Genomic DNA, 10,553 nt, shown 5'->3' with positions numbered 1-10,553 from the left:
AACAAAAACAAAACAAAAAACCCAACACACACACACATTTGGTGTCAGAAATGTTGGGAGCAAAAACCAGTTCATAATCTGTACCCAGGTAAACTCTTCCCTCAAAACCCTCCATTACAGAGAGTGCTATTAAGACTTAAGTAGATCAGATGACTTCTGTGGCTCTCCGTCAGCTTCTTCCCCAAGTCTCCCCAGTACCTGCTTAATGGGCTTTTGAACAAAGGAGCCATGGTGGGCTATGTATGGATTTGCTTCATCAAAGCTATGGAACTTTGTCACTGATGTCGGCCCACCTTGCTGGCAGCTGCAAGCAGCGCTGGGCCCCCAGTGTGGTACGGTTTCCTAGGGAGACCAGCCAAATACCTGGTCACCCGAGGAGCACATTGGACCCTTTCCATCATGGATTGGGCAATGACTTTTTCCTGCCTGGGTTGTAATTAACTCTGGGTTGTATTTGCTTTCCTTGCCTTCCTCACTCCTGCCAACGGCAGCATCTGTGTACACGTTCAATGATCCTATTCACCGTCATGTTAACACACACAATATTGCTTCTGATCAAGGAACCCAGTTTATTAGGAAGTTAGGGGGCGGGGCCGTGTACTTGATCACCCGAAAGCAGCTACTCTCAGAGAACAGAGGCACGTCCTGTTTGAGACTGGGTTTCAGTGCCAGGTTGGAGACAGCATCTTTGGGGTTGAGTTGCTCTCCTGCAGGACGGGTAAGCACTCTGAACCAGTGGCACATACATGATGCCAGATTACACAAGACCTGGGAACCCTACGGGGTCACAACCGATGACTCACTCTTTAAATGTTTGCTTCCTGTTCCTGCTACCCTGAACTCTGCTGCTTTGAAGTTTGAATGCCTTAAAGGGGGAACACTTCCACCGGAGAGCACAACTGCAGTAAACTGTGAGTGGTGATAGCCCCTTGACTATTTGGGGTATCTCAGGAGTGACACTTCAGGGTCAAGCAAAGAGAGTGATTGATTTGGGCAAGAAGGGGGGCCTGACCCCCCGGGGGGGGGTCAAGGAGGTGTGTGAATAGAACCTGGGGTCGTCCCTGGAGAACCTCCAACGAATACCATGTCCTGACTCCTTCCACATCCTGATGCGGGGCTCAGAGACCCCCCCTCCCCTAAGCAGGGCACATAATGACAGAGCGGGTCTGTGTCTACCGCCTTTGCAGGGCACAAAAGTGGGCATACAGGCTCCACACCCCTCCCACCCCAACCATACCCCCCCCAACTTCTGCAGAGCACACAGCGTCCAGGTGCCCCCCCCAGCCCCTCCCACCTCCGTAGGGCACGCAGCCGGGTACACAGAGCTCCCGCATCCCTTCGGACCCCTCCCTTCGCGACGCGAGAGTCTTCCACCCTAGGACTCGGCCTCAAAGCCTTCTCAGTAGTCGGCCTGGAAGACACCCAGCAGTAGCAACGCGGGCAGCTGCCGGTCGCCGAGCCTCCGCGGCCGCCACGAGGCCCCGCCCAGCGGCAGCCTAGAGCAAGGCCGCGCCGGGGACGACTGCAGAGCGCGGTGAGTGAGCCCTGCCAGCAGGGAGGGACCCAGGCGTCCGGGTCCCCGCCCCACCCCAGCCCCGGGCAGTGCCTCCCCACCTTCAGCTCCCGCTTGCTTCTTGGCTCGTCAATCCGTCTCAGGGCCCCAGAGCCGCCCCTAAAAAAGGACCCCCGTACTCTGGGGCCCGGGCAGACCAGCCCCTTGGGCCCTCCCCTCTTGCAGGAACCAGGAATCTGGCACCTCCAGCCCCCAGTCTCGTCCTCATTAAGCTTCTGAGCCCCTCCCTCTTTCCAGGAGCCAGGATTGCAAGCCAAAAATATCTCTCCCTTACAGACCCAAGAGGCCTGGCTAGCAAACACATCTGCTCCGAAAACCCAGGAGCCTGAGCCGCAATTGCTCTTTTGAGCCAAGATTCTGGGCCCGCGGCCTCGGAGTCCATGCCCCCAACTCCTATGGCCTCGATCTCAGAAGTCCTGCTACCAACAACCTCCCTCCCCTGCCCCCATCGACAGGGACATACGGGAGCTAGGCGTCTGGCCCATCAGTCCCTTACACCGCGAATCCCAGTGTAAATGAGTATTAGGAGACCCATTTTGCTCTCCCTCAAATTCCTTACTTACGGGAATCCAACCACTGTTCTTTTGGGGACCCAGGAGTCGGGGACCTCAGCCCAGAAACCCCCTAAAGCCTAGGGATCGGTACACCCTCAACTCTTTCCTATTTCAGGGACCCAGGAGACACAGACCCTAGCAAACAGAGCCCATTAAATTGAGAGGCCCAGTCCCCCAACCCACCGCGACCTAGAAGTCCAAAATTTCGTCCATCCTGGAAGAGCAGGGCCAGAGCAGAGGAGGAGGGAGGGGCCAGGAAGGGAGAGGGAGAACGGATTGAGGTGAGACTGGGGTGGGGAACCTGAGCTGGGGGGCTCTGTCCTAAACAAAGTCTAAATAGACGGGTTGCCACGGCAACGGCCTTCCCCGGGCCTGCTCTGGAGACCTCCAGTGCTGTGTCGAGGAGGGCACCCCCAGGAGCATCCACTCCGCCAGCTGTTGTGTCTTCCTGTTTTGTCACCACGGAAACGGTGACCTCAGCCCTCCACCCCTACCGCTGGCGGGGCGGGAGAGCTGCTGTGTATTTATCTCTGGGGATGTGGTCTTATCTTGGCCCCGCCCTCGGGGCGGGACTGGGATAGCCCTGGCAGGGGGTGTCCCTCACTCGGCTCCAGCCCAGAGCTCCGGCCCCGCCCCCAGCCCTGCCCGCGCTCACTCCCCGGCCCTCCAACCGCACCCAGACCGCAGACCCTCCTAGTCTGCAGCTGTCGCTTCTGCACCAGCCGCAGCCGCCACAGCCCCGTAAGGTGAGGCTGAGGGATCCCCCGAGAGTGGGAGCAGCGTCCAGGATTCTTGGGTGCAGAGGGATTCCAAATGTCTTCAGTCCCTAGAAAGATGGGCTGGGTCAGGACTCGGGTTCTGGAGAGGAGAGGGCTGGGGACATGAACTCATACGGGTCATACATCTGAAAAAGGAGGGGGAGTGGGGCCTGGACCCCTGGATCTGAGGGAGGAGGGGCCGGGGGTCTGGACTCCTTGGTCTGAGTGGGGAGGGGCCGGGGGTCTGGATCCCTGGGTCTGATGGAGGAGGGGCTGGGGGCCTGGAGAAGCTTGGAATTGGGAGTCCTGGGTTTGAGAAAGGGAGTGGCTGGGGTTCAGAATTACTGACCTCCTCCCCATCCAGGGGGTAGAATCCGAACTTTAGACTCAAAAGGCCAGAGATGGAGCTTCAGCACCCGTGGTCCCAAAGTGAAGATGGAGCTGGGCCCCTTGGTGCTGAGAGCACAGGGCGCGCTTCTGAGTTTGCGGAGTGATGGGGTGTGGTGTCTGGCGAGGAGGTGGGGAGAGGACTGGGCGTGGCAGCGAAATCCTCAGCTTCTCCACGAAGCCAAAGGGTGTTTTCCTCTCCCTCCTCGGGTCTCTGGCAGTTCTTTCCTGAGCTCTGACCTCAGGCGACGGCTGGGGGCTCTGAGAGTGGAGACGGACCCCTCCTCTCCGGGTGGTCCGTGCGCTAACTTACCTTCCAGGGGAGACTTAACTGACTGTGGCCCGCCCTCTGCCTCCTGGGCCTGTCCCAACTTCCTCCTAACGGGTCGGGGGAAGCGGGAGGTGGCCCGGGAGGTCCAGCTGTAGCTGGGAGACCAGCCTTACGGGAGGTGCTGGGAGGTGTGGCCACTCTCTCTGGACTGGATTCCAACGCTGTGCACAGTTTCCCGCCGCGGGGCGGGAGGCGTCCGCAAGGCGAACCCAGGGGTCCGGGTACATAGCCACTCCTCTCTTAGAGACGCTCTTGGGGGCGAGGTCCAGGCTCCCGGCCCACCTTATGGGGACCCAGAACTCACATTTTGAAGGACCCAGAAATTCGAACGTGCAGGCTTCTCCTCCTGCGACCCGGCGCCCGGGCTCTGCCCCCCTTCCCCCGCCGGAATCCGCGAGCAGGGCGGGGGTCCCAGCACCGCCTCCCGGCCCCCGCCACATTCCAAATGGCTGGGCTGACTTGAATCCCTTATAAGGACGGAGACGCGGCGCCGCCCGGGCCGCCCGCCCCCTCAGCCACCGCCCAGGGCCCTCCGGCCGCCGGCCCCGCGGCTTTCCTGGCGGGGGCAGGGTTACGATCATACACGCCCACGCCGGCCCGCGGGGCGTGCACTTTGGCTAGGTTCCCTCCACTCCCGTCCTCGCCGTTTGCGGAAAGAGGAGGAAAGAAGGGGCGGGGCTTCCCCGGGGTCACCATCCCCGACCTCTTAGGGGCTCCGGGCCAAATCCCCGCCCTGGCTGGGAGGCGCGCCCAGGGTCTGCGGAGCCTCACCGCGCGTTCTGGGTGAGCCCCGGGCAGTAGGCCGGCTGGTCGCCTGGGTCCCGGGAGGGTGGAGCCGGGTCTGAGCGGACGCTGACGTTGTTTCTCCCTCCTGTCCTCTGACTAGCCTTTTCCAGGTGTCTGACTTAATCCGCCTCCAGAGCCGGATCTTTCTCTGGTGGGATCTTCAGCAAAGACCGCTGGTGAGTGGGCTGGGGGCTCTGACTCTTGGGTCTGAGGAGGGAGAGGTTCTGATGTCTGGACTCCTGGGTCTGAGGGAGACGGACCTGAGTCCTGAGCTGCTCTGTCAGAGGAAGGAGCGGGCTGAGGGCCCTGAACTTGGGTTCTGAGATAAGAGTTGGGGAGTGCAGTGCTCCTGGGTCTTAAGGAGGAGGGGCTGGGGACTTGGACTCCTGGATCCTGAGACCTGGGACCTTGCGTTCCAAAGAGAGGGGCCCAGACACCTGTGTATATGAGGAAGAAGTATGTTCGGCAGCTGTGGCCTCCTGTGTCCCCAGGAAGCTATTGTACAGGGACAGCTGGGCTAAAGGCTGTGACACTGCCCTCCTGACACTGGAAGGAGGATGTCGCATTGTCTCAGGGCTGAGAGAGGCCTTCTGAGATTTTTAGAGGTGGCAACCAAGAGATTAGCTATTTTAGGGCCTGAGGGAGGACCTGGACACCGGGTCAGGAATTGAGGCCAGGCCTTCATTCCCGAGGGTCTTTAGGACAAGGACATCAAAGTCAAAGGTTCTAAAGGGATAGAAGAAAGAAGTTGATTTCCCTGAGTCTGGTGTGCTCACGGCTGAGGGCCCAGAGCCCTGGGGTCTGAAGCTGTATTTCTGAATGAGGGAGAACTAGAGATTTCAGTGGCACTGGGCCAGCTGAGAGAATCTGAGGAGCTGAGTTTCCCAGAAGTTGGGGAACTAGGGGGCTGGACCTCATGTTGGGGAAGGGGGAGAGGCTTTCCTTTGGGTTGGAGTACTCCAGACCGAAATCCATTTGGCCATAGCAGGGGTGCTGCCGAGATTGGTAAGACCCAGTTCCAGAAGGGAGAGAGGGCTCTTGTCTTCCAGGAGCTGGGGCCAGCCTCCTGCTTAGTGAGAGGAGACAGGCTGGAAGGACGGAAGGGAACTGATCAGATGTGGGTCCCTGAGAAGGTTTCCATGTAGAGGCTGGACTCCTGAATGTCTGGAGGCTGGAAATGTTTAGGACCCTTAGGTGAAAGAGAGGCTGGGCTGCAGCGTCCTGGGTACCCAAAGGGAGGAAGTGCAGAGATGGAGTTTCTGAGAGGTCACAGAAGACAGGGCCTCTTCCTGTGCTGCTGCTGCTTTTTTTTTTTTTTTTTTAAATATTTATTTACTTATTTGGCTGCGCTGTGTTTTAGTTGCGGCACGCGGGATCTTTTAGTTGTGTCACGCGGGCTCTAGTTCCCTGACCAGGGATCAAACCTGGGCCCCCTGCATTGGAAGCTCTGAGTCTTAACCACTGGACTGCCAGGGAAGTCCCTAGAGCAGAATCTTGAGTGGCTGGGTTGCTGAGTCCCTGAGGGACGGAGGGCAGCTTTGTGTGTTTGGAGTGGGAAGAAAGATACGTGGTTTTTTTCTTTTTTTTTTTGGCGGTACGCAGGCCTCTCTCTGTCGTGGCCTTTCCCATTGCGGAGCACAGGCTCCGGACGCGCAGGCTCAGCGGCCATGGCTCACGGGCCTAGCCGCTCTGCGGCATGTGGGATCTTCCCGGACCGGGGCACGAACCCGTGTCCCCTGCATTGGCAGGCGGAGTGTCAACCACTGCGCCACCAGGGAAGCCCAAGATACGTGGTTTTACAGGAGTTGGCTTTTGGGGAGAGGAAAGGAGGGTCCTGGGAAGGAAAGAGATAGGGGACTACACTCCTGGGCTCTGACATGAGGCTGGAGGGAGGAGGAGGCTAGCACCGGGCGACCACCTCATCCCTGGAGGGCTGGGACTGGCCCACTATGAAAACTCACATCCTGGGTACGCCTCAGCTAGAGTCGAGATTACGCTGTCCACACGCCCCCTCACTCCAGGGAGGCAAGTGCTGGGGGCCTGGATCTTCCAGTTTGGAACCTTCTTAGGACACGTTCTTTCCCCTCCACCCAGCCATGCCGGTGACGGTGACCCGCACCACCATCACGACCACGTCGTCCTCGGGCCTGGGCTTCCCGACCACCGTGGGGTCCCCTCGGGCACTGACCCAGCCCCTGGGCCTCCTCCGCCTGCTGCAGCTGATCTCCACCTGCGTGGCCTTCTCGCTGGTGGCCAGTGTGGGCGCTTGGACGGGCGCCATGGGTAACTGGTCCATGTTTACCTGGTGCTTCTGCTTCGCCGTGACCCTGATCATCCTCATCGTTGAGTTAGGCGGGCTCCAGGCCCGCTTCCCCCTGTCCTGGCGCAACTTTCCCATCACCTACGCCTGCTACGCCGCCCTCTTCTGCCTCTCGGCCTCCATCATCTACCCTACCACGTACGTCCAGTTCATGTCTCACGGCCGCTCCCGGGACCACGCCATTGCCGCCACCACCTTCTCCTGCATCGCTTGCGTGGCTTATGCCACCGAAGTGGCCTGGACCCGGGCACGGCCCGGCGAGATCACTGGCTACATGGCCACCGTGCCAGGCCTGCTCAAGGTGCTGGAGACCTTCGTGGCCTGCGTCATCTTCGCCTTCATCAGTAACCCCTACCTGTACCAGCACCAGCCGGCCCTCGAGTGGTGCGTGGCCGTGTACTCCATCTGCTTCATCCTGGCGGCCGTGGCCATCCTGCTGAACCTGGGCGACTGCACCAACATGCTGCCCGTCCCCTTCCCCAGTTTCCTGTCCGGGCTGGCCCTGCTCTCCGTCCTCTTCTACGCCACGGCTCTGGTCATCTGGCCACTCTACCAGTTCGACGAGAAGTACCACGGCCAGCCCTGGCGGTCCATGGATGTGAGCTGCAGCAGGAGCCACGCCTACTACGTGTGCTCCTGGGACCGCCGACTGGCTGTGGCCATCTTGACAGCCATTAACCTGCTGGCTTATGTGGCCGACCTGGTGTACTCGGCCCACCTGGTTTTTGTCAGGGTCTGAGGCTCTGCCCTGGTGGGGCTACCGATTCCCTCTTCTCAGTGGAGGTTCTTTACCAAGTTCTGAGGCCCTCTGAGGTCCTCTTCCCGGCTCCCCTCTCTCCTGCGTTTCTCATACCCTTCCCAGCTCACCCTCCTCTCTTTTCTGTTTCTTTCACTCCTTCTGCTCTGTCTCCCTTCTGTTCTGTTTGGTTACAACATCCTGTTTGGCTTCCTTCTCTTTCTGCTCTCTTCTTTTCTACACGTTCTGCTTTGGGGCTCTTTTCCGGTCGTCCTGTTTGTTTTCTCAACTGCCTGTTATCTGACCACCTCTTCCCACTTTCCTTCTGATCGATCAGGAGCCCTGAGACTTCGTCCTTCTCTGCCCCACAGCCCACTCCCACCTCCAAAGGTGCTGAGCCCTACATCACACACCCCTTTTGCAGCTGTTCATACCCTGGGCCTCCAGAGGGGCCTCATTGCCAAAGCATGCCTGCCCACCCTGGCTGTGCCTTAGTTGGTGTGTACGTGTGTGTGTCTGGGGGGTGGGGGTGGGTAGCTAGGGATCGGGCTCCCTTTCTCCCAGTGGAGGCGGGGTGTACAGTCTACCTCCCCTTTAAGTGAAAAGAAAGAAAAAAACTCTGGAGGTCAATAATTTCCAGTGGGCGGGAGGCTTAAAGCATAGACCCTCGGTCCCTATATCCCCCCTGGTGCTCAGCCTCGCCTGAGATCGGCTCCAGAATTTTTGCCAGGCTTACTAAAAACCCACTGCCTAGAGGCCATCTTAAAGGAAGCAAGGGGTGTATGACTTCCATCCCAACTACTCCCTGGAGTATCAAAACACTGGCAAAAAAACTGCATTGTCTTGAAGACAACTGTCTGAAGCCTTTGTAAGGGCCAGTGATGTGGCCCTCCAGCCTCAGTGTCAAAAACTGCATCTCCTGCCTTTGCAGGGAGGAGAAGAAAATGGCCACTGCCAGCCTTAAAGGTGATGTTAGCCTGTTGTTTTTTTTTCTGGTCAGGAGAGCAACAATCACTGGGTGGCCCTTTTCTTAAAAGGGAAGTTTCTTTTGAAAACAATTTTGGGGGTGGGTGGGAATTGGTACTGTGCCATAGTCAAAGGAATTGCATTGCTTGAGTGTGTGGTGTACACACACGTGTGTTTGTGCGTGCTAGTTGCTTTCTGCTGCTGCTTCCTGCTTCTCTGGGACTCACATGCGTAACATGATCTATATAAATGTATAAATATATATTTTATTTTTTTTAAATTCCCTGGAGCTTCTGGTTCCCATCAGCCCCTGCTGTCAGTCATAGAGGGAAGCCTTGTCCCTTCTCCCACATCCATTATGTTCTTTTTTTTAAAACCCCAATATAAAGATAAAAGAATGACTTGTGCTTGCTTTATTAATGGGGAGGGCTCCAAGAGAGAGGGCAAGGCCGAGGTTGCTGGGTCTGGTAGGAGAACGGGGCTGGGGTCAAGACAGCTTTGGCCCCATCAGAAAAAAACTGAGTCTGGATCTTACACATTACTCTCTCTCAAATGAGGAGGGCTAGTTAGGATAGAAATGAACAAGACTTCTCCCTCCTTGGAGTCCCACGAGCACCTCAGAAATACCGTGTCCCATTCTGAGTGCAGCAAAATCAATGCTTTCAGGTTCCCATTTCTCACGGCGAGAACCCAGTCACCACTCCCTACCATCTGCCCTCTCAGTCATCAAACGCCGCTGTATACTTCCTCCTAAATCCTATTTATATCTCTCCCCTCCTCCAGGTTCCTTTCGTTTCACCTGAGCTACTGTCCCAGGCTCCTCCAGGAGCATCCTACCTCCAGCCCACCCTGGCCCCAAAGGGATGCTTTCCTTTTCCGACATTCAGATCTGATCCTGTCCCCCTCTGCTCAGATCCTTCCGTATCCCACTCCACATTGCCTATAGGTAATACCAAAGCCCCTCAGTCAAGGCCTTTGGGATCTGACGCTGCCTATATTCCCACTCTCAGCTCCATTTTACCCTTAGTTCTAAGCTCCCTGACACGTGGTCAATAAAACACTTCGATGAAGATCACATGAATTACTCCTGCCATGAATCTCTGTCCCATAGAAGGTCATCTTATCGGTTTCTCCAAGACAATCACAACTACATAAACACATGACTCGGAAAAATCAAGGATCGTGCAACCCACTTTCTGCGTCTACACCCGCAAAAGCAATTGGCAAGATATATTGCAAGGGAGGTAAGGGTCCCGCTGGAAGAGGGGGAAGGGCTAACTAGAGCAGGCGCACGTCTATTTTAGTGAGGAAAATCCTCCTTTCGATGTCTGCAGTGTCCATCCCAGAATTCTGACCCACACCAATCCCTACCTTGTCGAAGAGCGTCTCGCACCCCCACCCCTCCCCCATCCCACTCTTAAACGCCTTCTAGAAGGCACCAGACAGAACAGCTGTAGAACCTTGGGGTGATATGTTGGTGATGTGGGAAAGAACCCAAGCAGAACGAGAATAGAGCGCCGTGGGATTCCTAGGTCAATTTTCGGGGCCACCCCCGCCCCCTATCCTCTCTCCTGGGGTACGGCGGACGCCTGGAGGTGGCTGGAAAGCCAGTGGACCCCATGTTTTGGGGCTTAGGAGAGTACTCGGATTCTCTTATCTCCCCTTCGGCTTCCAGAAGCTGGACCCCGACCCCCAAAAGTCACAGAGAGGATGTAGCGGCCGGCCCGAGTCCCCAGGCTCCGCCTCAGCGGGCCACCCCGCTTCGCGGGGCATGCCGGGAGAGAAAGTTCTCGGTCGCGCTGCGAGAACAGCTGATCGGTAGGCCCAGACTACAAGTCCCAGAATACATTGCACCCCGCAGCCCCGGGCGGGCCGTGGTTGTCCTTGGCAACAGCGGGGGTCTACCTGTAGAGCCGGGACTAGGAAGCGCTCGGGAGCTGGGGGAGGGACGGAGCGCGACCAGAGAGAGGCAGAGACTCAGGTGGGGCGACGGAGGGGAGAGACAGGAGGAGACCTGACCGGGCCAACGTTTGGAGAGACCCTCCCAATCACCGGACAGAGATGCACAGAGTATTCCAGAGCCAGCGGGGGAAAGAGGGAGAGAGAGAACCCCAGAGACGAGAGGGATTCACAGAGCCAGAG

The 10,553-nt window shown here is 57.7% G+C and overlaps 1 protein-coding gene and 1 long non-coding RNA gene across 5 annotated transcripts; one reads left to right on the top strand and one right to left on the bottom strand.

Moving 5' to 3' along the window:
• Positions 1-549: 549 nt before the first annotated feature.
• On the bottom strand, positions 550-1,430 carry LOC116743893. The gene is made up of 2 exons (XR_004346908.1): positions 1,295-1,430; positions 550-707 (listed from the first exon to the last, which is right to left on the bottom strand). It is a non-coding gene; the product is annotated as an uncharacterized LOC116743893 (long non-coding RNA).
• Positions 706-8,812, top strand: MYADM (myeloid associated differentiation marker). 4 transcript variants are annotated; one of them, XM_032612884.1, is made up of 4 exons: positions 706-911; positions 1,380-1,534; positions 4,490-4,565; positions 6,484-8,812. In XM_032612884.1, exon 4 carries the CDS (start codon positions 6,486-6,488, stop codon positions 7,446-7,448), a length of 963 nt encoding a protein of 320 aa, XP_032468775.1. In that variant the 5' UTR covers positions 706-911; positions 1,380-1,534; positions 4,490-4,565; positions 6,484-6,485; the 3' UTR covers positions 7,449-8,812. The 4 variants fall into 4 exon arrangements, with proteins under 4 accessions (XP_032468775.1, XP_032468773.1, XP_032468774.1 ...); XM_032612882.1 differs by lacking the exon at positions 706-911 and having other exon boundaries at positions 1,362-1,534; XM_032612883.1 differs by lacking the exons at positions 706-911; positions 1,380-1,534 and adding an exon at positions 1,584-2,873.
• The last annotated feature ends 1,741 nt before the right edge of the window (positions 8,813-10,553 follow it).

The sequence above is a fragment of the Phocoena sinus genome, chromosome 19 (assembly GCF_008692025.1).
Source record: "Phocoena sinus isolate mPhoSin1 chromosome 19, mPhoSin1.pri, whole genome shotgun sequence".
Lineage (NCBI taxonomy): Eukaryota > Metazoa > Chordata > Mammalia > Artiodactyla > Phocoenidae > Phocoena > Phocoena sinus.
The sequence above is the reverse complement of the archived record's forward strand: the minus strand, read 5'-3'. Positions and strand labels throughout refer to the sequence as shown.

Bases quoted from the DNA above. Each gene is read 5' to 3' on its own strand.
- MYADM (XM_032612884.1), top strand. From the start codon at position 6,486: ATGCCGGTGACGGTGACCCGCACCACCATCACGACCACGTCGTCCTCG.